This window comes from Pipistrellus hanaki, assembly GCF_964339955.1.
Source record: "Pipistrellus hanaki genome assembly, chromosome: 8".
In the NCBI taxonomy this organism is placed as follows: domain Eukaryota; kingdom Metazoa; phylum Chordata; class Mammalia; order Chiroptera; family Vespertilionidae; genus Pipistrellus; species Pipistrellus hanaki.
The window spans coordinates 21,481,329-21,508,712 of record NC_140510.1 but is presented as its reverse complement, the minus strand read 5'-3'; the positions used below and the strand labels follow the sequence as shown (position 1 = coordinate 21,508,712).

Below are 27,384 nucleotides of genomic sequence, written 5' to 3'. Positions count from 1 at the left end.
GATCACACATGTCAAACACAAGGCCCGCGGGCCAAATCCGGCCCGCCAGGCCTTGCAATGTGGCCCGCACTGCGCTGTCATCACTGCACTCCGCTGCGTTCCATCACAATGACACGCGGTGACATAGGAGGCTTGTGATCTCACTGGCCGCCTCGCCGGCTGCTGTACTTGCTATCTATTACGCATGCGCATAGATAACAAGTCACGCGAGATTCAGGAGGCGTAACCTATAGTCCGGCATCCGATGTGGTTGTGCGGGTGGCAGAGCAGAGGAGAGAGTGAGAGTGCTGGCATAAAAAATACACAGCAGAAGCTGCCAGTTCCTGGCATAAAGTGCAGGCATAAAAATCGCAACAGAATCTGCTATCTGTACCCAGCCAGGCATTTATTGACTAACTTTTTTTTTCTCCACTCCATCTGCCAAATCAAGCTATCCCTGTGCAGTTTTCAACTTTTTCCTTCTAACACAGATTTCCAATAAACTACATCTTTTACTGCCAATATTGATCCCAAAATGTCCAGGAAAAGAAAAGTTGACGGTGAAGACAGACAATTTAATGACAAATGGGAAAATGAATACATGTTTGTGCTTAGAGAGGGCAAACCAGTGTGTATATTGTGTTATGAGACAGTGTCGGTGATGAAAGAGTACAATATACGTTGTCATTTTGACACCAAACATAATGTTAAGTATGGCAAATATACTTTGGAAGAAAAGCATAAAATTGTTAAAGAACTAAAAGGCAAACTACAATCACAGCAGCAAATGTTTACAAAGGCTACAGCGAAAAATGATGCTGCAGTGAAAGCAAGCTTTATAGTGGCTGAAGAAATTGCCCGTACTTCAAGGTGTTTTTCAGAGGGTGCCTTTTTGAAGCAATGCATGCTAAAAGTGTGTGAGCAAGTATGCCCAGACCAGATACAGAGTTTTCAAAATGTCAGTTTGTCAAGAAACACCATTGCAGATAGAGTTCAAGATCTCTCAGGAAATCTATCATCACAGCTGGCCGAACAGGCATGCAGTTATCTCGCTTTTTCACTTGCTATCGATGAAAGCACAGACAACACTGATACAGCGCAGCTGTCCATCTTTATACGTGCTACGAAGACCGACCTCTCTGTCACTGAGGAACTTTTGGATGTAGCTGCCATGCATGGGACGACGACTGGTAGAGATATATTTGAGGCTGTGGAGAAATCTATAAATAATTTTAAATTACCCTGGGAAAAGTTGGTGGGGCTAACTACCGATGGCGCACCTTCAATGTGCGGAGAAAAGAAAGGCTTGGTTGGACTAATGAAGGAAAGAATGCAAAAAAGTCACTGCCACACACCCTTGATTACTTATCATTGCATTATCCACCAAGAGGCTATGTGTGGAAAAGTTCTGGACATGAATGACATAATGACCACAGTCATTAAAACTATTAACTTTATACGGGCACGTGGCCTGAATCATCGCCAGTTCCAGCAGTTTTTACAGGAGGTGGGTGCAGAGCATGGAGACGTGCCATACCACACAGAAGTAAGATGGCTGAGCAAGAGCACAGTCCTCAAAAGATTTTTTGAGCTCAGAGAACAAATTGCTCTTTTCATGGAAAGTAAAGGAAAGCCCTTGCCTGAACTGTCGGATCCCGCCTGGCTATGTGATTTTGCTATGATGTGTGACATATGCGAGCATCTCGCCCAACTGAATCTGAAGCTGCAGGGACGCAAACAAGTCATCACGAAGATGTCTGACATGATCACAGCATTCCAGCGTAAACTTCAACTATGGAAGTCCCAACTGGAACAGGACAATCTTGCCCACTCTCCCGTTTGTTTGAGTATCTCAACCACTATTTCTGGTACTTTTCCTTGCAGTCGGCTGGCTACCAAAGTTAGCCGTTTACTAAGTGAATTTGAGCGGCGCTTCTCTGACTTTAGAACACAGCACTCAGGCTTTGACATCTTTGCAATCCTTTTACAGTTGATGTCAACAATGTGCCCCATCACCTTCAGATGGAGATAATCGAGCTTCAGTCTGACAGTGGCCTGAAATCAAGGTTTCAGGATGTTGAAATTGAGGACTTCTACCTTCTACTGCCCCCTGACTCAATGCCAGAGCTCCGACTTCATGCTGCCCGTATTCTATCCATGTTCGGGAGCACCTATCTTTGTGAACAGATGTTTTCAATAATGAATCTGAACAAAAACAAGCACAGATCACGCATTACCGATGACAACCTCCATGCTGTTTTGCGGGTTGCTACAGCCCAAGAAATAAAACCGAACATTGACTCATTGATCCGGGGAAAACGGTGTCAGACATCTAGCCAGAAAACAAAACAATGAGCATTTTAGGTACATTCCAATATTACTGTTTTGCTTGATACCAATATTACTGTTTTGCTTGATAGCATGTGAGTTGGTTAACAGCACTGTTAAGGAAAAGATGGTTCCACTCATTTTAAATTCACATTTCTGGTTAACATTGTCAGTTTATGACTGTTCAGTAAACCATTCGGCCCGCGATTTAGGCTGGATTTTAGATTTTGGCCCCTTCTCTGATTGAGTTCGACACCCCTAGCTTAGATGTTTCCTGTAGTTTGACCCAAACTGTCTCTGTGATCAACAGACCTAAAATTTTGTTCCTAAGATTATTTGATGTGAGTCAAAACCTCATTGTCTGCAGGGCCCAATGCTTAAGGGAGTGGTTGCACAAGAGCTTGAGTGGGAGCCATATGAAGCTATTCTTTCAGTCACTTATTCTTCCTTTAAGAGAATCTACCCCATGACTAGCAACATGCTAGGGAGGAAAAGTCAGGGGAGGTTCTGGACTACATGACCAGTAATTGAAAGGCCAGGGAGCCTAAACCTCATGGCCAGTGATATATCAGGGTAGGAAATGTCACCTTGGGTGTGAGGTCCTTGATTTCCCAGTTTTTCCCATTGCTAGGCACTTGGGGCCTTCCTGGTACCTGGTAGTATTGCTCCTACTCTGCTCATGCCTGTCTAACTACCTACCATACAACCAGGTGACTTTCTTATATTTATCCATGGGAATATTTAAGCCGACTAAAGAGTTTGTCATTCCAGTCTATGGCTACTATTTAACCTGCAACAGAACAACAAGGACAGATCTCTATGAAGCATTGAATTTGCTATCCTATAAATGCTTCCTGAGCAATATAGGGATACGGCGAAACTTTTAATATTGTTTTCAAATAATTTGCCCAGACTTTGCTACATTCTTAAAATCTGTATCAACTTTACCTATACACCTAGATTATCAGATTTTGATTCACATAGAGAGAATATGTTCAGAAAAAATATATATTTCAAATTAGTAATGTAAATGGCATCATCTGAATTCAACCTGAGTTATGTTAACATAGTTTATTGTCTTATATATAATTAATAATAATATAATATTCAAATAAGTCATTTACAAAGCATTTTCACTTTTAATAATGTGTTGATATAGAATATGACCTGGTATTATAGAGTGTAGAACCTTATTATCTCCACACAAATGTTAATTTGTTAAACAAATCCCATTGGGCAAGTCATGGATTTATTCATTGTTGGTTTACTTATAGTTAAGCCTTTTGGCAAATTCCTATGTGGACATTATATAACTAGGGTTTGGAGAAGCCTTAATTAAAATTTATATGTTTATGACTGTTGTGTAAGACTATAATATTTGAACAAAGAAATGTCACCAATTAATTAAAAACACACATCTGAGAGGCATAATTAAAATTTTGCATGTAGGAATGAGTTTTTCCCTCATTCTTCAAGATTTTTTGAAATAAATAAGACTAAAATATAAATTCATATATGAAAGTAATACAAAATTAAATGACTTGACATTGATTATACAACAAGGATCCATGTAGTTAATTCCTGTGACCTGCTCATTAAAGGATAGATTTAAGATAAAGTTTGCCTTAGGTAATATATTGATAAAGGTGGGCATACATTTAAACTGCCCATATTGGCTTTTCTTTCTTTTTTCTTTTTTTATTATATCAGGGCTATTTTTAATTTTTAAAATTAATTTATTCTTCTTACCTGGGGACATTTTTTTTTTCGTTGACTCTTAGATAATGGGGGAGGGAGGGAACAGAGAGAGAGAAAGAAAGAGAGAGGGAGAAATTTAATTTGAGAGAGAACCATTGATTGGCTGGCTCATGTAAGCACCAGGAATGGAGCTGGGAATCAAACCCATGACTTTTTGTATATGGGAATAGTTTTCTACCAGCTGAGCCCCACCAGCCAGGGCACAATAAATATTTTAATGAAAATAGAAATATAATAAACCCTTATGTATCTATTGCCCAGTTTTAATAATCATCAACATTTATCTAATTGTTTCAGCTATTCTCTACCTAACCACTCCATATATTTGTTTGCTACAGTATTTTATTTAAAGTAAGTTTCAGACATCATGTTATTTATCCTATAAATACTTCATTGCTGAGAAATAGCTGTGATGCTATCATTACATATAACAGGACTCACATTAATTTTCCCCCTTAAGGGCACCTTCCACTCCCTTTTTTGTGCACCAATTTACTTGAGAAAGAAGGGACATTTTAAAACAGGGAGCAGACTGACTCCCCTGAACCTATTGATTAACAGTAACAAATATGCCATAACCCCGGCGTTGGCAAACTTTTCCATAAAAAGATAGATAGTAAACATCGTGGGCTTTGTGGGCCACGTGATCTTGTAGGTGTAGTGGGAAAGCCGTCATAGACATAAATGGGTGACTGCGGGCCAATGAAAGTTTAGTTACCAAAACTCACAGCTGGTTTTGGTCCATGAGCTATGTAGTTAGCAAACCTCTAATACAATAGGAAGTTTATAGCACCATGTATGAAGTAGTCTTGTCAAAAAAAATTGAACCTGCATCAGATCAAAGCTCCAGGGTGGAACTCACTTTTCAACAAATACTGTGACGAAGAAACTAGTTAAATGACAAAATGTGGAAGGTGAGACATTCTAGATGAGGACTAAATTTCCTTTTTCAAGTAAATCAGTGTTTCTAATTTAAGTTAAGTTTGATGTTCTAACTTTCTTAACATTGATATTATTTATGTTTAGGGAGTGCTAAAAGCTGAGTATTTCATCCTACTTGCTTTATAAGAATCCAATAAAATATTCAGTTGAAAGCACAAATATGCAAACTTAAGATAGCATACAACAAAGAAACCATTAACAACAAAAAGACAGATTACTGAATGGAATAATATATTCACCAATGATATGTGCAATATGGGATTAATATCTAAATTTTATTTAAAATCCAATACAACTAAACACCAAAAAACAACAAATCAAATTAAAAAATGGGCAGAGGACCTAAATAGACATTTCTCAAAAGATGACATACAGAGAACCAATAGAAATATGAAAAGATTCTCACTGTCACTAATCCTCAGTGGTAGTATGCCCTGGTTGGTGTGGCTCAGTTGGTTGGAGAATCATCATGTACATCAAAAGGTCATGGGTTTGATCCCTAGTCAGGTCTATACAGGCAGCAACCCATCACGGTCTCTCTCTCTTTTTCTCCCAGTCCACAGGCTGACGCTCTATCCACTGAGCCAAACTGGTTAGGGCTCTAGACCTTTCTTACCACCAGGGAATGAAAAGTAACTTACTTGAGCAATACATACATCTTGAAAAATCTGACCTATCTATTGAGAAAACAAAAAGAAGTAATGGATTAAGACACATTATTTTGTATTTTAAAAAAAATTAAAATAGTAAACCCTGTGAGGAATTGGAATGTAACTTTATGACCTTTTTCCTTTGTTTGTTCTTGGTGTGTTGTTGTTGTTGTTGTTTGGTCATGGGTTGGTAGGATTATAAGCAGTGAGTGTAGATTTCTTTTGAAAACATTTAAGGATGTACCAAAATTTGGAGTTGTACAAGAGAAGCACATGACAAAGATTAGGTGTGCTTTTTTATTAGGTGTGTATTGTGTGAGTAGGATTAAGCATATTTAGAAGATAAAAAAGGGACTATCCTTCAAAGTTTGAAATGCTGCAGTCTGAGAATAAAGTTAATGGAGAATTTCTGCTCTACCCCATCACTACTATGCAAACGAATTTAAAATTTAATTTTATCTTAAATAAATAATGGCATAAAGTGTGTAACTTAAGAACATTTTCAGAATGATTTCCCTAGACTGTTATAGTACCTTTGTAGACACAGTCAGTCATGCCTATAAATGGTGAATGTCACTCAGTAAAATAAGAAGAATCATATCTAAAAATGTAACAGTGCTTTCCATATGCATAACACAGTTAAAAATATGTTGCATATATTATCTCACTTATTCTATATAATTTTACACAATAACACATGAGGTGGGTACCGTTACTACCCACTTTTTACACACAATGAAATAAGCAGAGGGTAAAATTTGCCCATGGTCACACAACCAGTAATTGGCACATATAGTTTATAAACACTGACAGACAACCTACACGCTTCAGTCTGAGCTGAAAATGCTATCGAAACTAGACTATTAGAGCTAGCAAATGGTTCCTGGCCTCCTTCCTCGGGTCAATCAGTGCTCTTCCTGATTGTGCTACCCTTGTAGGCTGTCAGTGCTCTGCTCCTGTCTGTGCCTTAGTCATTGTAACTGTGCTGTTTCCTTTTCAAATGTCAAAGACAAATCAAGCTACCTAGAAACCTTTCTCGATGAACTCTGTGCCACTTGTTAGGGTGTGCCCAGAGAGAGTCTTGAAAAAATTAAATGGAGCCCATGACACCATTCTGCAGCAGATGGTCCACTACTCATTAGCAAACAAAAGATGGGCTGTACCATCACCCAGTTTCTCTCTAGTTATCGAATATCCCCCTGAATATGAAGAGATTTCTACTTGTCAAAAATAAATCTCTCTTCAAAGGAAGAGGAATGGGATCCTTTTAATTTAATAATTCAGCCAGACTTAAAATGATGTAGGCATATGCCAGCTGGGGGACAACCTGGCCACTCTTCCTTACTTTCTAAACAGCTATAGATGAGATGAAAGCAGGGTGTTGGGTCTCTGAGTGGAGAGGATTGAGGGGTTTGCAAGCGCCTTAGTCTCGGGCTATGTTTGTTTATTTCTAACTTCAATCATTTCACTTTTTTTTTTTTTTTTTTTTTTTTTTTTTTTTTTTTTTTTTTTTTTTTTTTACTCCTGACTATAAAAAACAAGGAATAATAATCTGGAAAATAATATAGAAAAAATTTAAATCTAGTGGTTTTAGTTCTCTGTATGCACTTATTCTAGTTGTTCTAATCAATCAATTTCTTTTGTATTTTCTGTACTGTATTTCACAATTAACTCCTGTGTATTTGTGTTCCTGTTTGTATTTTTTATTTCTCTGTAAGTCATGCAATGATTCTTGTAGAATTCAGTGTTTCCCAAACTTTTGACATATGTGTACCCCTTCTATAATTTTCGTAATGCTGAGTACCCTCATACTCATGAAAATGTAGAATTAGGGGCAGCTAAGCACCGTGCAGTGCATATCCCCACCAAACTCCGGTGCAACGAGTATCCCCATCAAACTCTTCCCGTACCCCTGGGGGTATGTGTATCACCTTTTGGGAAACACTAGAGGAATCCCTTCTTTTGTTCCTGGTTTTTATTTTCCCTGGTAACTGTGTTCCAACAATAACCAAAGGGCTTGCATGCATGTGCACAAGCATAGCCAATGGACACAGACACCAGGGGGGTGAGGGAATGAGGGGAGAGGGTGGAGGGGGAGCAAAGGGGGGGATAAGGATACTATGTAACACATTAATCAATAAATAAACCATTTTCTTTATCTCCCTACCAACGTTTATTCTATTGTTTGTGTCTTTATGTTTCACCCATTTTTTGTTTAAGTGAGGATATTTTCTAGGTATGTAATCAACAACTAGAAAATTCACTATCATTATAATAAAAATCTTTATAACTTTTAAAGCCATTTTCTGGTAATGAAAAATGCCTGGTTAATCAGATTTTACTATATATAAATTTATCTTGTTTATCAACCTATTAATAGGCACTTATCTAAACCCTAGACTAATACCATTTATAAATAATTTAAAATAATACTACTTAACATAAAAATGAAAATAATTTTCTTCATCAAGATGCAATAGCTTCTAGCATGTTTAAGTGTGAGGAGCCCTTTCAAAGTAAATTAAGTAAGTAAATTGTGAAACTTCAATTTCTTACTTTTCTTAGAAATGCAGGTAGATTTTATTTGGAGACATTTTATTCACCTAAGAATGCTTTAAAAAAAAAAAAAAGTAGAAACATAGAATTGTCCTTCATTGTAGAATATAGAATCTGTGGCAATAAAGAAAACATATCACTTTCATACCTCAAGCCTTAAGCATTATACACATGCATTTTTCTGGCCATTCTAACTATGCTTTATTTCCACAAAAGTGAGAGAAGATTGTTGGATATTCTCTGATGTTAGCAACTCTGTCATTTTTGAGTTCTAGTTCATTGAGATCTATAACTGAATTTCTTTCTTATGCTATTTGATGTTATTATTTTATATTTTTACAATTTCTAAACCTCATTTTTCCCCCTTACAAATGATAGCCATTCATTTGGTTTTGTTTTGTTCACCACATCTACAGAGCTAGTTCTGCACTCAATTTTCTACTCCGTTCATGACAGTCCAGGCAGTTAGAGAGACTCATTCCTGTATAGCAGTTAACTGTTATGTTCAAAACACCTTAAAGGATTGTTCAGCTCTCATGTTAGTTCCCACAGAGCAAATAAAGAAAAATATCCAAAGATGATCCATCAGATTTGCTATTGTGTACTGTTAACATTAGACTTCTAAATCATCTTACCAGAACTAGAAGTGACAGTCCTTACTATGAAGAAAAATATCAAAATGAAATAAAATAGAACTGTGTTAGTGCTTATATCTAAACACAGTATGTATATTTAAATAAAATAAAATAAAATAATATTCATAAATATTAGTATATAAGATATGTACACTTTAAGTTTATTGAAATATTTTATAATAAATGTGACTTCTATTTTATCTAGATCCAACAATAGTTGGTACATGATTAAACATGGGGAAATATAATTTTCTCTACTTTATCTTCTAATGGCCAATACAATCTGCATTACCACATGAGTAGAGAAATCATAATTGGAAAGGCAAAAATGGGACAAGAAAGAGTCATACCGAGAATTATGAAAGCACTTTTAAAGCATAAAATATTTCTATGTATATATAATTATGTATAAAATGAGCTCTGCTAATTTTGCCAGATGTGAACCTGAGTTATCATTGAATCTAGGCATCATGGGAACAGTGGGAAACTGAGACTCAAAGAGGTCCCATTCCTGCCTCAAGTCACATGTTTAAGTAAGAGACTAACTTTGACCAGAAGTCTGGCTTCCTGACTCCTATGTGATGAAGACTCCATGAAAACGAACCATTTCAGTTCAGTAATGTCCTTTTCATCACCTTTTTCCAATAGGGAGACCCACCTGCCGCTGTGCCCTGGGGTTCACTGGACCAAACTGTGGCAAGACGGTCTGTGAGGACTTTTGTCAGAATGAAGGGACCTGCAGTGTGACCGCGGGGAACCAGCCTTACTGCCACTGCCCGCCGGAGCACACGGGGGACAGGTGTCAGGACTGTAAGTGGGAGCTGCGCCGGGCAGCACGCCTTCATGTTCACATGAAGAAGCTTCCTTGTGACCTGGTCTGTATTTTCTACGTTATCTCAGTTGCAGCTGCCCCATTTTTTCAGTTTCAGCCCCTGAGTCACCTCAGCTCCAATCATTCTTTACATTGTTCTTATCTTCCTCTTAAAGAGTCTGTCTCTTCCTGCTCCTGCTTCCTGCTTAGATTCCATGGCCTGTCATTATAAGCCTTCCTTTGTATCCTCCTCCACTCCCTTCTTCCCTCTTCCCTTCTGTTGTTGTTTTTCTGGAAATTTATAACATGGTTAATTCCAGTGTTTCCTCTTTCCTGAACTGGTGCCCTGTTGCTAAATGCAACTGAAGAAAAACACATAGTCATACACACTGGCCTTAGTTGAGTTTTTTATCACTAATATCAAATAGATACTTACTGTGGTTTCTTAGTGTATTTCACTAATCAATTGACTCCTAATGTCTGTCATATTCTCTCTTTTCTCCTCAAACCTATAGTACCTGCTCCCAACTTTACTCTCAGCTGAAGACAGCTATCTAAAGAGAACTGCCACAAGTTCCCACCTCCGCACCCCTCACCCTACTTTATTCTATCCCCACACACACTGCCTGTCTTCTTGTGGAGAGGAACCCGTGCTAGGTCAATGCTACACTGCTCACTCATACACTATTTATGTGTAGCTACTCACGGACACATCTCTGACCACTGCCCCTCCTTCCTCCTGCTTGATCAGTGTTTCCCTTTCTAGCTAGCTTTTTCCCCCTTTAAAAACCTTACCTCTGACCACTTACCTTTCTACTTACTCATTTTTTAATAGTAACATTGTTTTTAAAAGTTGTTTTACTCCCCAATTCCTCTATTTTTCTTTTGACTCTATCTCTGTCGGCTTTTATCTTCACTGTTCTGCTGAAACAACTTTTATCAAAGTCAAGTTAACTAATTTATTTCCATGTTATTCATGTTTTTATACCCAGCAGTCATTTTTCAATTAGTATTTTACCTCAATTACTATTTTACCTTAATCACTTCCTCCTTCAAACACCTTATTTGCTTGTCTTTATTTTTACTGATATCTTAATTTCATACTAGTTTTACTGGCTGCTTTTTTTACAGGGCTTTTTGCTAATTTCTCCTTCTCTCCTTGTCTTTTAAATATTGGTGTTACTTGTGACTCTGCCTTCATATTTCTTTTTACTCTTAAAACTAGAGACCTGATGCATAGAAATTCGTGCAAGTGTAGGCCTGCCTTCCCGCGGCGGCTAGCACTGGTTCCCCTCTGGCCACTGGCAGGCACCTGGGACCCAGGGTGCTTCTCTTCAGCCCTGGCTTCCTCCAGAAGGATGTCTGGTCTAATTAGCAGATTATCCTTTTATTATGATAGATTAGGCACCTGTTGCAGGAATATTCCTGCAAGACTTCCTGTGGACTTCCCTCCCATCACTGCCACCTCTCCCGCCCCCCACCTCTCCCACTGCAGCAGACAGTGTGGGGTCGGGTGGGCGGGACCGGCGGGGTGCACCCCGCCCATCCCACTCGCCCCACTGCACCCTCCGCCACCATCTCTGTGGCCTTGTGTGCTGCCACCAGCACTGTGTGCCTCACCCTGCATGCCCGATCCACCATGCCTGCCACCACTGCTGCTGCATGCCCCACACACCCAACCCACCTCACCCACTGCCCCTGCTGCCTCCCGCCACCGCCTCCTCCTCCGTGGCCGCGTGTACCACCACCGTGCGCCTCCTCCCGCCCTGCAATCGCTGCCAGTCCTTTCCCTCCAGCAGCCGCCTTGCTTTCCACTTTCCCTCCCTCTTTGTTCTATGCTGTCTTCAGTCTTCACTCCTCCCTCCCTCCAGGTATGCAAATTAACTCCCATCTTTGTTGGGCTAATTTGCATACTCACTCTGATAGGCTGCCAGATGTTTTATATATGTGATCAAGATTGAGACCCACTGCCTGGATAATTTCAACTAATTACATAGCCTTTTATGCCATCCAAATATAAATAGTTCCAAATTTATGTATCTAACTAAACCTAGCTTTTGAGTAGCAGATTTTTCTACTTAAATTTTTATTTGATAACAACTCATTTATAAATTTACCTGATATTCTCACCCCAAAACTCCTCTACCATAGTTTATCTTACGTCTATAAAGTGAAACACTCAAGTTCAAAAATCTTTGAGTCATATTTTACTTTTCTCTTTCTTTTATACTCCACCTTCTTTCTCACTTTCACCTTTAAAATACATCCCAAATTTGAACACTTCTAACTACCATCATTGAAGCTACTAGCATCTCTTATCTGGATTATTACTGACTGGTCTCTATGCATTTTCCCTGCACCCTCTGTATTTTCAAAAGAGCGGACACACACACACACACACACACATATATATATATATATATATATATATATATATATATATATATATATATATATATTAAATACATGATTTTTCATCTCAATCACATTTACTGAAATCTTTCTATATCCAGGAACTCCTGCAATTACTTCTTCTTTTTTGCATTAATTTGATTAATTCATTTAATTTAGCTATCGAACACGGTATTGCCTTTGTTCACGTTTTACAGAGGAGGCAACTGAAGAAGTATAAAGGGCCTCCTGCAGATGACAGTGTTAGTAACTGGGAAAGCTAGGATTCAAACCCAAACAATCCACTTCCAGGGCTCACACCCTTAAATGTTATTGTTATTTAACATTGTTAAATGTTATTTAACATTGTGGTCTCTGTATCATTTGATATCATTGAGGACTTCACTGAGACTGGCCTAGGTCTCTTGTCATTGTAGAAAGTATACAGAACAGTGAAGAATCAAGTTACCAATATATGCATGGACCTTATTAGAGAATAAGTCATAATATTAAATATTTTGTAGCTGATGTTCCAACAGGGGGCTACTTGAGCAACAAAGAGGTAACTTCAGTTCAAAATTGGTCTTTCCTTTTCTCTATGTACATTCTCTACATATTAGGACAGACCCTTCTTGGCATATATAGATGCTACTACCCTAAGCCAATGCCCTTTTTCATGTTGCTTGCCCAACTTACCTCTTAAGTAATATGCATCACAGGCCATCTGAGATGATTTGACAAATACAGTCAATTTATGTGCATGGAACCCCACTCACATGTTGCTCAGTCCTCATGGCTCTCTCATCTCTCCTCTCATAGTATTCAAACACAACTTCCATTTACTACTCACAGCTTTGTTTAGTTTTTTTTTCTTGCTCCATTATTCTCACAGTCCTGAATGGGGTCAGTACCAACTACTATCCTGAATAATGCAAATGGCCATTAATATCCAAACTATCTTTGCATCCTCTTTTTTATTCTAATAAAACCACATTGATCACAGTATTCTATATGTAAACTTCCTTGAATGACTTTCTCATGCCATTCTCTTCCTCTGAAATGCATTTTCTTTGGATTCCTACTAACCTTCATCTCTCTATGCCTAACCCTATCTATATATATCTTTCCAGCTTAAACACCATTTCCTTTTACAAGTTGTTCACATTAGCCGAAACCTGTTTGGCTCAGTGGTAGAGCGTCGGTCTGTGGATTGAAAGGTCTCAGGTTCAATTCTGGTCAAGGGCATGTACATTGGTTGCAGGCACATCCCCGGTGGAGGGTGTGCAACAGGCAGCTGGTTAATGTTTCTCTCTCATCAACGTTTCTAGCTCTCTATCTCTGTCCCTTCCTCTCTGTAAAAAAATCAATAAAAAACACAAATTGTTCACATTAGCCTGCAGTTTGGATTAATCTCTTTCCCTTCTTAATTTTAAAGTTACTGGTTCTTTGCCTCTTTCTGGCTCTATTCACTTTTACCTGGTATTATTGTGATTTATGTCATTCTGACTTGTCTAAGAAGACTTCCTTGGGACGACACTCAGAAGTGGCATTTGTCAGATAAGCAAATGAGAAAAAATCATAAATAAACAAATAAGGGTTGTTTAGATATGAGATAATAAAAAAATAGTCTATTCAATATACAAAAACTGTATGTAATCAGGACACATCTTGATTTTTTTAATCAAGTTTTAAAAATACTATGAGGTCATCATCACAGCAGTGTGAATTCTTAAAAAAGAATAAATTCACCCACTTATATTTACTTGGCAACTTAACAGAATAAGTGGGTCTGAAGTAGCTTAATGCATTGGAAAAGCCTACATTATAATTTTATTATCACTATTAGCAGCCATAGCACTTCCCCCTTTCACTGTAAGCGCTTATTAAAATTAACCAATTAATCCTTAGACAGAGGTTAAATAACTTGCTCAAGATCCCAAAGTAGTGATATTATAGTCAGAATTGGACCCCAGGAGTTGTTGATCAAGATGTCAACAAACATTACTGAAGTATGATGATGCTATTTTTTGGCAGCAAAATATGTCTGTGGACAGTGTCATTAAAATGATAAATTCAAGAGCTGACAAAAGCATAATAAATTTAGGATCTATTACATGTGAGCTGGCAAGGTTCAATGGATCTGGTGTTCTGTCAGAATTGTATCTTACACATACAAAACCTTCTCTCTATAAATGAAGGGCTGACAGGATGGTTCATTACAGTGCCTAATTAAAGGTCCATTAGTGGGAGGTAAAACATCAGTTCTTAGTTGTGCTGAGTAAAAACATTTCACAGCCCTAATGGCAATATAAAATCTGGAGGGCTGAAATGCAAATTAATTTTAACAGCAGCTCCCAGGGAGGAGAGACAGAGATAAATAATGGCAACAGTAAAATTAAGCATTCTCTAAGTTGTTCAAGAGCAAATATAACTTCATTTCATGCTATATAGGAGCAAGGATTCTTAGTATACATTTTTTTTAAAGCATGGCATCTTACATTTAAATCTGGAAGTTAACTTTGAGGTCAACAATACCTAGGGTTATTTGTAATTAAATAATAATGACGTTAAGGCGAAAGGGACAATGAGGACCAATTCAATCTGTGTCTAAGAGCCAGGTATTCGAATCAAACGGCAATCTGTTCAGTCATTGATATTTTCAAAGTCCTCTAGTGACCTGCTTGGGGAACCATTATACTTTCCATTAGAATTCAGTTTACTAGAAATGTACCTGCATGGCTTACACCCACCAGTTCCAATAAGTGTAGACATTAAGTAGCATCTCAAGTTTATAAAATTAGGACTACGTGACAGTAATCCAAATGTAATTGTTGCAACTTGTATTATAGAATCATACTCTAGCACGTAACTTATAAAAGTTATCAAATAGAGATGTGAGCCTATCATAATAATGTGTTGGATTATTTTTACCATTTGACTTTCAAAGCAATTTTATCCCATTAGTCAGCCAGTGAGTGAACATATTTTGGTGTTTACAATGCGCCTATCACAGGTTAAACATGAGAAAGCAGTGGTGTGAGAAAGATTTCCTTCCCTCAAAGGGTTTGCAGCCTTTTGTGTGATTCTGAAGGTGAAACAAGTTATTATGTGAGAGTTTCATAAAACACAGAGGAGACAGGTACCCAGGGAAGAACATAGAATTCAGAACAACTATTAGAACAACTTCTTGAAGGATGCGAAATCCAAGCTCAGACCAGAAGGATATATCAAAAGCTACCCAGGTGAAGAGAAGGAAGAGAAAGGGGTGGAAGAACATTTGCAAAGACCCAGAAGGGAAATCTTTTGAAATTTATCTTTTCTATTTCTATTAGATTTTCCCAGGGGAGGTCTGGCAAGGGAAATAACAATCACTGAACATGTATAATGTATTGGAACAGAGATATGTGCTTTCACACGTCATTTTATTTGATAAATGATGTTTTAACAAATGCTCATACAACCCTGTGAAATTAGTATTATCAGTACAACTTTACTACAAGTGGCAAGAAATAAGATTAAGCCCTTCTTCCTATCTGCCAAGTTAGAGAACATAATAGTCATAATTTATAGCCTTGTGAGTCTGAATCCCAAAGTAGGCTTCTCCCCGTATATTTTATTATTTTTTAATGGATCGACCTAGAGAGCATTATGCTTAGTTAAATAAGCCAGTCAGATAAAGACAAATACCATAGGATATCACTCATATGTAGAATTTAATGAATGAACTGAACTACAAAGCAAAATAGAGACAGACTACGAGATAGAGAGCAATCAGACAGCTCTGGTGTGTGTGTGTGTGTGTGTGTGTGTGTGTGTGTGTGTGTGTGTGTGTGTGTACAGGTGAGGGGTATTGGGAGTAGAGGAACAAAAAAGGAAAAAGAGAAATCATGTACATGAACAGCAGTGTTGTGATGCAGGTAGTAGAGGTGAAAGAGGGCATAGAGGTCATACATAGTATAGAAAAAATATATATGTCTGCCCCTTCTACGCCATCATTTTAGACTCATTAGGATAATATTCACAGCTCAATTGGCATACTGACTCAACCTGGTTGTTGCAAGTTCCTATTCCATTGAAAATAGTTGTTAATAAGAATTTTAAACTTGAGCCGATTAAGCCTCCATTAGGCTTAAATAGAAGAGACTCAATGACTTTAATAATGAAAGAAATATAAAATGGAATCATTTCAGTGCTACTGTTAGTGTGAGGGCCAATTAGAACTAAGCTAAAACCCTAAGAAAATACTCTGACATTAAAAAAAAAAAAAGTTAAATTACTCAGTACTGGTTATTTCTTAAGTATTCAAGTATTGAAGATCTTAGAACACTCACAACACCTAGAGTGATAAAGCATTTGGAGTTTAGGTACTGAGTGTCTCCCAAATCTTTTTCTCTTGGCAAGATGATAAGCACTACATTCATGTAGACTCTTCATCTCACCTGGATTACCACAACACATGTGCTCTTTTCTATGTGCTCTTTCTTCCAACCTTGGAAACAAACCATTCATTGTTTCTAACATGTACCCCCTTTAACTGTTTATACCTTTTGCTCTTTACACATGAAATTCTTCCTGTCTGCTAATGCCCCCACTTTTTCTTCATAACTTCCCTTTGTCCTAAGACATTCTCTTTCACACTGTATTAATATCATCATTCATGTTCTCGACTCTCTGTCTTACTAGAATATGAAACAGGCATGGTGCTTTGCGTATCTCATCCATCTTGGGAGTTAACTCAATGCCTGAACTTAGTAGATGGTATTAAGTACTTGAGTGAATGTTAACCAAGTAGAAGAATCCTGTTTTCGGCCTGCGAGGCCATTATTTTTTCTGTGCTCTGACAAGATCTTCCTCAAAAGGCAAGGCCATCTTTACTGAATAGTTCATTGAGTTCCACACTCCATGAAAAACTTTGTTCTTGTGTTTTCAGTTTGAAAAAAAAATAGTGTAAAAATAGAATTGAGTTTGAATTAATGAGTGTGAAGAAAAATAAATACACATGACCATGATATAGAATGGTGACCTAAGGGTAAGATAATGTAATAATTTTATCATTTAATTTTAGGTGATTGAGAGGACATTTTCAGAATTATGAAAATATTGTTGAAGATAATTTGATCTAGTAGTAAAAATAGAATTATTAAAAATCTATTTTTACTGTATATCTGTTTTGAAAGAAAACAAAAATAACCAGGCAAAAGATTTAGAAAAAGTGTGCTTATCTCTAATAATAAAAATATAATATGCTAATTTGAGCAGGTGTATTTCTGGATGTCCATCTGGATGAAGCCTGGACTGTGAGGGAAGCCTGATCCAAAGTGCCTGCCAGCTGCCAGGGAAGGGAAGCCGGGGTCCCAGATGCCAGAGGGAGGCCAGTGTTGGCAGCCAGGGGAAGGAAGGCCTGCTCTTCCATGAATTTCATGCATCGAGTCTCTAGTATAAAATAGAATTTATTGAAAACTTAAGTAAAACCTTCAAAAAGATAGTTTGTCATATGGGATTCAAAATACATATACTAATTATTGATTTATTCAGTTGAGATATATATGTATATATTAAACACTTATGGATATTATTTATTATTCTTGGTATTGGGGGACACATCAATATAAAAACTCTTTGAAAACACTTGCCTACATAACTTTTGGTGAATAAAACAAAACAAATAGCATATATTTTACAATTAAAAGTCAGTCAAAGCTATAACTTAGAGATCAATGAGAAAAGAGCTGTCAAAGATCAGAAATGGATTTTATTCCATTCTATTTAGCACAACATTATATTTCACACTATTAAGTTTCAAGTTTCAATGATATATTTACAAAGTTAAATATGGATGAACTTCTATCTCTGTGATGTAGCTTATACTTGGAATTTTAGTAATTATGTTTAATAATTCAGTAAGTATTACTTAAGAAAAAACCTTTAAAAAGTTTTATAATTCTTAATAAATAATATTTATTTAGTGTAGCAGCAACTTTTAAAAAGAAAATTCCAGCTTCACTTCATTTTGTGATAACCCAGTCTCACAATATCTTGAAACAGTGCTTTACCATAAATTATGACGAGGTTGGATGGTCTGATCTACTTTTATGCCACATTAGCACTACCAATTGTTATTTAGCCTTCCTTTTCCAACTTAGGGAAAAGTGAATATACAAAAAAAAAGACAGTTTGAAAACTGTTTAATTGAAGGCAGAAAATAACCTGTCATACAAGTCATGGTTAGCAAGTGCCTAAGGCGGGATTTGTATTAAACTGAGCAGGCCCAGTTGCAAGCCCTCAGGAAAGACAAATAAATAAAAAGCAAGGGTTGGCATGAATAGAAGCCATCCATGATTGTAATTCTGCTGTGTTTGGTGTTAAGTAAATTAAATGGGTTCATAAATAATTATCTAAGAATTGGATATTTGAAAACAATATAGTACATAAATTATGCAAAGACATACACACAGACTAAACAAAAATATTTACTTGAGGCTTACCTCAAACCAAGCAAATTGTTTCTACTTAAATGCTTCTGCCAACATTATTTTTGAGAGAAATGATTTAAATGTAAATTTAAGAGTAATTTTAAAACAGTTCTTTATTCAGATTTGGAATGTCAATTGATATGTTTTGAAAAAAATGCCATGAGTTAGGAATCTTCAAATGCTTCAAATGAAAGAAAATAAGTTTCCTATCTTATAGTTAACTAGTGGCCCAGTGCATGGATTTGTGCACATTGAGAGGAAATTAATTAGAAGAAATATTTTAATATTGCTAATTCCGCTTTCTCTATAATAGCAGTGTTAGAGATGAAAGAAAACTAGTAAAGTGTATATGAAAATAATACATAAATTCATTAATAATTTGTTGTTATATCATATAAAAACAAAGACATGATATAAAACAACAAAAACATGATACAAAACAAACATTGATAAAACCAATGATAAATTGATTAAACTTATTCTAATATCTCCCTATATACCATATTATCCAAATCTGAATAAAGAACTGTGTTTTAAAGTTACTCTTAAATTAAGAGTAAAAACACTTTCAGAGTGCTTGACTAATATCCCTTATGATGAAGTATTTACAACTTTAACATTACACGCTCTTCAAACTCGAAAGAAAGCAACATATAACTGACAATATACAAAAAGGGGCTTGGATAGGACTATCCCTACTCTATATAGATGTCCTTATGATTAATTAATAGTCATCACAAAGGCTAGAATCATGGGAAACTGCCTTTGCATTAATTTAAATGGGAGGCCAGTGTCAGATGGGGACAAATATCATGCATGAGTCAACATTTATTTTTAGATTGCCAGTGTTTGTCATATGTACCAGCCAGTCAGCCCGTCAGTCACTTAACCTTTTATATATCTAGATATGATAACCTTCATGTGTTTTTTTAAAATATATTTTATTGATTTTTTTTTTTTTTTTTTTTTTTTTTTTTTTTTTTTTACAGAGAGGAAGAGAGAGGGATAGAGAGTTAGAAACATCAATGAGAGAGAATCATCAGTCAGCTGCCTCTTGCATACCCCCTACTGGGGATGTCCTTGCAACCAATGTACATGCCCTTGACCAGAATCAAACCCGGGACTTTTCAGTCCACAGGACGATGCTCTATCCACTGAGCCAAACCGGTTTTAGCTAACTTTCATGTTTAACTGTTAAATATTTAATTAGTAAAACTTATTTTTCTGTTTGATGAAAAAATAGAACCTCTTTTGGTAGTTCATATTTGACTAGAAAATATTTTGTATTTATCTTGATTATTAGTGAAAATGGCAAGAGAGTCAGTATGTCATCATCAGCTCTAAAGGTAATAAAAAAATTGTCATATCTTAAACTAATAGCTTCTAAGTCTCATAGCAAAAGACCAAAGATAGGAGGGAATTATATGTATAATTTATCCTATGGTTAAGTATAGATTATATTTATAATTTACTTTATGGTTATGTAACCCAACAAATAAAGAACAGCCCTTTGCTTAAATCAAACAATGCATTCATAGTTATATTTATTTGGTCAGTTGCATTCTCATGAATGCAAATATATAACAATAAGTTTAATTTAAATAAATAAACATATTTTAAAAATCCATTGTTTCCCAACAAATAAAGTAAGACTAAAAAGAGAAAATACTTACTAAAAAGAATAATATGTCATAACATAGATGGTTAATTATGAAAATGAACTATTAGGAGAAATACCCATTTATTATTACCTATTGATATAAAAAAAATTAAATACAACTTAAGTATAAGGGTTTGATATAAAAAAATTAAATACAACTTAAGTATAGCTCCCTGAGAAATAGAAAATCACATCAGGAAAAGCTAAAAATCATATGATTACATTCATATGTGGGATATAACACTGAAACCCATAGACACAGACAATCTTATGGTTGTTACCAAAGGGAAGGGGATTGGGGGTAAAGGATAAATGGGGCCAAAGGTGTATTGACAAAAGATCATTTGACTTTGAGTAGTGAGCACACAATGTAATATATAGATCATATATATAATATATAGAAATATACACTTCTGGCCCAGGCTAGCTTGGCCCAGTGAAGGGTCCTGTGTTCGATTCTGGTCAAGGGCATATGCTTGGGTTATGGGCTCGACCCTATTAGGGGGCATGCAGAAAGCAGCCAATCAATGATTCTTTCTCATCATTAATTTTTATATCACTCTCTCCCTCTCTTTTCTTCTCTGAAATCAATAAAATATATTTAAAAAATAATTTCTGAAATGATCCATGAGTTTAGAATGGAATTCTATATTGAGACTGAATGTAAGTAGATCAGGCCATAGAAGAAAATAGTATCTTGAATAGGTTTAATTTCATGCACAGGTTAGGCTATGCCTATAAACTTAAACCTATTGGAAGTTGAAAAGTTTATGTTAAATCAATGTAATTCCCAATTTCTGGGAATTTAACAAGTCGCATCTTTTCTTCACATGACACTGTTGGGGTCTGGTAGTTGGTTCATTGATCCAGTAATTGAGAGTCTATTCCATGCAGGCACCAGATGTCCAAAGGCTCTTTTATCTAGACTTATAGGCATCCATCTTATTTACATCTTCCATCTCCTACTTTCCTCTCCCCATCTGAATATACACATCCTGGCAAAATTCAGGTTGTTTCAGAAATGGGTAAAAAGTAGCCTAGATTGATCTCACATTCACATAAATTTATAACTGCATTTCGGTTCTACAATTAAAACATCAATAGCATGACTCCTGTTCTCTGCCTTGGTAAGTGCTCTGCTTTACTATGGGCAGTGCTTAGTCATTAATTCAACAAATATTAATAGAGCATCTTATATGTCCAGCCACTGTGGCTTGGAATTTAGTCATGAATAAAACACAACTGCTCTTATGGTACCTTAAAGTATCCTATCTAATAAAAGAGTAATACACAAATTAACCATCACTCCACTACACCCATAAGCCATGCCACCAGCCACGCCAACCAGCCAATCAATAGAGAGTATGCAAATTAACCCCAAACTACAGGATTTGGCCTAATTTGGCAGTTGGACATCCCTCAAGGGGTCCCAGATTGGAGAGGGTGCAGGCTAGGCTGAGGGACACCCCTCACCATCCAACATGTGCACAAATTTTGTGCACCAGGCCTCTAGTTTATAAATAATAAACAACCATGTTAGATATCAGGTGATGAGAAATTAGATGACTGAAAATAAAGCAGGATAAGGTAATAACCTATCTACTGCTTGAATGAAGAGAAGGATTAAAGGTTACAGAAACAAAAGCACATTGGTTACTATACCAAAATTTTCCTGCAGAATCTTTGTGTATCCATTGTGGATAAAAGAATATTGACTTAATCTCATCACCATAAGGTTGAAACAGTTTACAAGGACTGTTTTTTATTTTTTTTTCAAAGAAAATGTTCCTAAGTAAAACTAATGGGTTAAATATTTTATTATAGTAATTAATTAATTATAGTAATTATAGTAATTTAATGCAAACTTCTAGTCATGATAAATATTAAATGCTACTAACAAATAATAAAATTAAGTTTATTCTTTTTAACCTTTGTATTATTGAAAAAATCTTAGCAAAGTGGAAAGCTTATAATTTTATGTCAAAAATCTGTCTTATTCCTATATCTCTGACTAAAAGGAAACTTTTACATTTGACTAGTCTGCAACATATTGTTATAGAGAGATGCATATATATGTTTTACAAGGTATCACCTTGAAGAAAAACTTGAAGTACATCTAAGTATAATATGTCAAAATCATTACCTTAGCATTTAGTTTTGGAGTAATCTTGAAGAAGGAAAAAAAGATGGAAGGAGGGGAGGGGAGGGGAAAAGAGAAAGAGAAATGAGAGGGGGTTGTGTGCAGAGGATCTATATGGATTTGTCTAAGATGGCCTCATATTATTCCAATATAATGAAGTGGAGCATTCCCTGCCCATTAGTTAGGCTACAACATGGTGACAATAACTTTCTTCATGATAATCTTATCTGAGATGATCTTTTCCATGATTACCTCCTATCCAGTATTTTTCACCTCTCATATCTTTATAAAAATCCATTTTTCTAAAAATGAATTATTACTTTGTGCTCTGATTTGTCTTTTAAAAAGATTAGTTTCATTTTATTACCTAAAATCTGTTAGCCTTGACAGTTCTATTAAAGGCACTTTGAGGACATTATTAACACAATAGTGACTTTAATATACTGTGGTTGCCATTAATAATTTTATTGGCTAAAATTAATTGTTTTTAACACATAGTCAATGTTTTGATAGAGAAACGGGGGCCTAAATATGGTAAATGACTTGTTTATGGTCAGAGACCTCTATGTCCATGCTTCATTCTCATTTTATTTTTGTCACTAGAGGGCCGGTGCGTGAAATTCATGCATGGGATGAGGGAGGGGTATCCCTCAGCCCAGTCTGCACTCTCTCCAATCTGGGACCCCTCTAGGGATGTTCAACTGCGGGTCTTAATGGGCAGTTAAACATCCTTCTCACAATCCAGGACTGCTGACTCCCAACTGCTCGCCTGCCTGCCTTCCTGAATGCCCCTAACCGCTTCTGCCTACCAGCCTCATCACCACTTAACCACTCCCCTGCCAGCCTGATTGATGCCTAACTGTTCCCCTGCCACCCTGATTGCCCCTTAGTGCCCTTACCTGCAGGCCTGGTCACCCCTAACAACTCTCCCCTGCAGGCCTGGTCACCCCCAACTGTCCTACCTTGCAGGCCTGATCCCTTCCAACTGCCCTCCCCTGCTGGCCTGATCACCCACAACTGTCCTCCCTTGGAGGCCTGGTCCCTCCCAACTGCCTTCCCCTTCTGGCAATCTTGTGGTGGCCATTTTGTGTCCATATAGGAGGAGCCATCTTTGACCACATGGAAGCAGCCATCTTGTGTGTTGGAGTGATGGTCAATTTGCTTAGTACTCTTTTATTAGATAGGATCATATGCTTATTCACTTATCTGGTTTTCAGTTAGCCCCAAATGATAAGCCATAAGCCATATTTAGCTGTCATTTTGTTTGTTTACAAATCTCAAATGACTACCACATTATAAATCATTACTTGTTAAAAACTTTTACAACTGATTGCTTTAAAAATGACAAATACTCAACTAAGAATATTATTTATAAGCAAATGTTATACAGGTTTCCCTGATCTTTCAAAAAATGTTGCCATGATAGTTTTATAAGGTGCTTTTTGACTAAAATTATTGATGCCATCATTTTTAATATAAATTTTGAAATAGCAGTGTGTTAAAAATTTAAAGGCTGATGTTTTTAAATCTCACCCCTTATGTCTACATTTTCCTTCTACCTGGATACTCAGAAATGGCACAGTTTGCTCAGAATTAATTTTGTTTCTTTAATTTTTTTTCAGTTTTCTCTACAGAAATATTTGATATATATTTCTATTTTTAGTAATAAGTTAGAAAATGCTAATTTTCTTAGACATGCTTTCCTGATAAAAATTTATCAGCTGTAGTCACAGATTTGCACACATTTCTTTCCCTAGTGAATATTTAATTAGCACCTGAATTAAATATTTTTCTACTTTATTCAACTCAGTTCTGAAATTGGAAGATATATTTAGGACTATACAATAAGTTTAATTATAAAAATACCTAAAGTTGTATAAAACATTTGAGGAATGTAAAAAAGAATAAATTCTAACATTTCTTAAATGATTGTTTTCTTATATAAGCCTTCAAGAATAATAATCATAAAAGTCTAAGTAAATGCACAAAAGTTGTTATATCTCTTTTGCCTCATACTCCAAGATAGATTAAAAACTAGCTCTAGACAAGGAATGGCCACAATCCCTCTTATTAACATATTTAAGAATCTTAGAACTTTTCCAGAAAAATTTCCAAATAGATATCAGAGAACTGGTGACCCTTCAGGCTTGTGTTACTTTGTGATACCTTGCCTGTTAACTTAGTCTCATTGTTCTAGGTCTCATTATTTGATTCTGCATAATAATGAGTAGATCACATAGATTGTTAGATGTTCCCTTCAGGAAAGAGAATCCAGTGTGTAATCGATGACAGTGCCTGGAGAGGGAGGCTGAGAGTGCCACATGAGGTATGAGTGAGGTGTGGGAGTCCAGTTTGAGTTCCGGTGCTCAGACATTGAAGGTCCAGGGGGCATCAGGCCAGCTCTGCTGGGCCTGTGCTCTGGCTGCTGCAGGGCCCTTAGACATTCTGACTGGCAGTTAGACCCTCAGATATCTAGGTAATCAGAGGTACGTTCAGTTTTAGAGACACATAGAGGAAAGAGAACACTAAAGATATTCAAAATTACTTTCTAGATTATTTTGCTGAACATATATATGAAGTATTAAAAAAATAAGTTTATTTTCTACAGTCAGTCTCACTTATTCTTTTGTTGTGTTTATATATATATTTATTTATTTATCTTTATTATTGGAAATATTACAGACGTCACGCACACACACACGCACACACACACATACATATGCCCTTTTGGTTTCCACGAAAAGCAGACTTCGGTTCAATGTGATAATAAAGGCCATTAGAGAGGTGGGTGAATGAGGAGGGAGTCATGACATACTCTTAAGCATGTTCAGCAATACAGCCTCTGTTCAAAGATGGCCAAAGGGTGTCTTAGAGACATAAGTCATAAGGGTGACTTGAGATGACACCATGAGCCAGAAGAAGGACTAAATTTAACCTCCAAGTCCCACATACTCTGACCAATGTTTTGCTTATTTCTTTTTCTTATTATGTCTCCCTGATATAAGTATTCATCAAAAGTTTATAAAATACTGTCTTGAAAATTTTTCTACATTTCATACATATATAAAAGCAGCCATTCACCACATGAAGGAGGAATATTAGCAGAATTCACAGGCCTGTTGCTACTGGCACAGGACCAAGTAACTGTGAATGGAGTGTGAATTGAGCAGACATTGGAGGTCAGTTCTGGGATGCTGAGGGATATGCACTGTGGAATCACCTAGTCTTTTTTGTGAAAGTAATCAATCCTACTGTTAATTTACTGGTGTGTGTATGTGTGTGTGTGTGTGTGTGTAGTACTAAATTATCAAAGGCTTGTTTAAATTATTAATCTTAAAGCCATATATTTTTTAATTAATCTGAAAGCCAATTTACAGAACTTTTTATTTTAATGCCAGGCCAAAATTTCCTGAAGTGAAACAATTGATGTACATACATGTAATTGTATAATTTAGTCTCCCCCATACAACCATTCTATATTACCAACTAAAGAATCTTCATGTTCCCCGTTATTTTTACTGAGTATCTCCAGCTCCTGTTTCGGTAATATTATTTTAGTTTGGTTTTCTTCTCTTTAAATAAATTTCACACTTCACGAACTATTACAATGTGAATGGCCCATTTACAAATATAAGTTAATAGCTAAATAGTCTTAGCAATTACTTTTAAATAAAAAGAAATATTTGGGGGAAATGTTAAATGCAGTCAGAGATTTTATAGACATCTGTGTCTCCATGAATATTCATAAACCTGTATGTATACTTATACATGCATATATTTTTATGTAGTCTATTAAGATACTTTTTGAAGATTAAAGAAAGAAATATGTCTTTGCATGTCTGGCTGCTTGAAAAGAAATGACAGAATACAAGAGAAACGGAGAGAGACCCAGTGCAATATAATCTCCTTTGATAAGTGCTTCATTTCTGTTGCAGAAAATAGCCATTGACTTATTCTCTAGTTTTATCTACTTAATTACCATGTGAATATTCTGTAATTACATATCGAATGCTGTCCTTTAGATTACATGATTGTGTTTGTTGCTACTATGTGTGCAACTTTTAGTGTAATTATCCTGTAGAGGTTATAATGATTTTTATATTGTGGATATAAAGTGTTATTATATAATTTAATGGTAATTTCTACTTTCTTTGCATAGATTATTTACATTTCACTATTGCTCCTTCTTTTTATATGTAGGACATCTCAATTGTTATGCTAATCGGGGAGAGAAAAATGCTCAGAATTTATGAGATGGAATGTCCCACAAGAAGGAAGATTTTGTTGGTAGTAAAATACACTGGTTCTTGGCATAGTGGACATTATTCAGATCAATTATGGTTCCTTGTTTTTTCCTTGTCTTGGCCTTTCAATTGGATCATCTGCTCTCTGAATGCTGATGTCCTGTCTTGTATTTTTTTTTTTTTTTTTTTTTTTACTGTTCCTAAACTCCCTGTATCCAATTAAATAATCAGTTATGGATCCACTGCTTCCATGTTATTCTCATGGTTAAGTTACTCATGTTCAAAATGAGAATCAACAATGTTGTCCCACCAGCTTTCCTTTCCATGAATTTTCTTTCCATAGGCTGTTCTTGCTGCCACTTATTGGCCAGTCTGGCTAGACTCTTTTCAATCTCCCATTACTCTCTTCTGTCTTCAGTCCCTTCCTTATTCTTTCCCCTCCAATAAAAAGTCTCCTACAACCTGTGCAATCTTCTAACCTGTCTTCCTTTAGTCTACCACTTCTATTTACTTCCCTTTTTCTTTTCCCAATTATATCTCCTTTTTTTTTTTTCTAAAACCATAGATTAGTTTTGCTCCTTGAACTGTATATAAATAAAAAGTAGCATATTATTATTTTTGTGTCCAGTTTTTTCTTCCAGCATTATTCTTTTTTTTTAAATATATTTTATTGATTTTACACAGAGAGGAATTGAGAGGGATGGAGAGTTAGAAACGTCGATGAGAAAGAAACATTGACCAGCTGCCTTCTGCACACCCCCCACTGGGGATGTGCCCACAACCAATGTACATGCCCTTGACCGGAATCGAACCCGGG

General features: G+C 36.2%; 1 protein-coding gene across 1 annotated transcript in view; it reads left to right on the top strand.

Moving 5' to 3' along the window:
* LRP1B (LDL receptor related protein 1B) overlaps positions 1-27,384 on the top strand; it is a 1,553,318-nt gene that overhangs the window by 1,483,837 nt on the left and 42,097 nt on the right. The window contains exon 84 of the mRNA XM_084892846.1: positions 9,497-9,658. Coding sequence (XP_084748972.1) covers positions 9,497-9,658 — 162 coding nt within the window. The remainder of the gene's footprint in view (positions 1-9,496; positions 9,659-27,384) is intronic.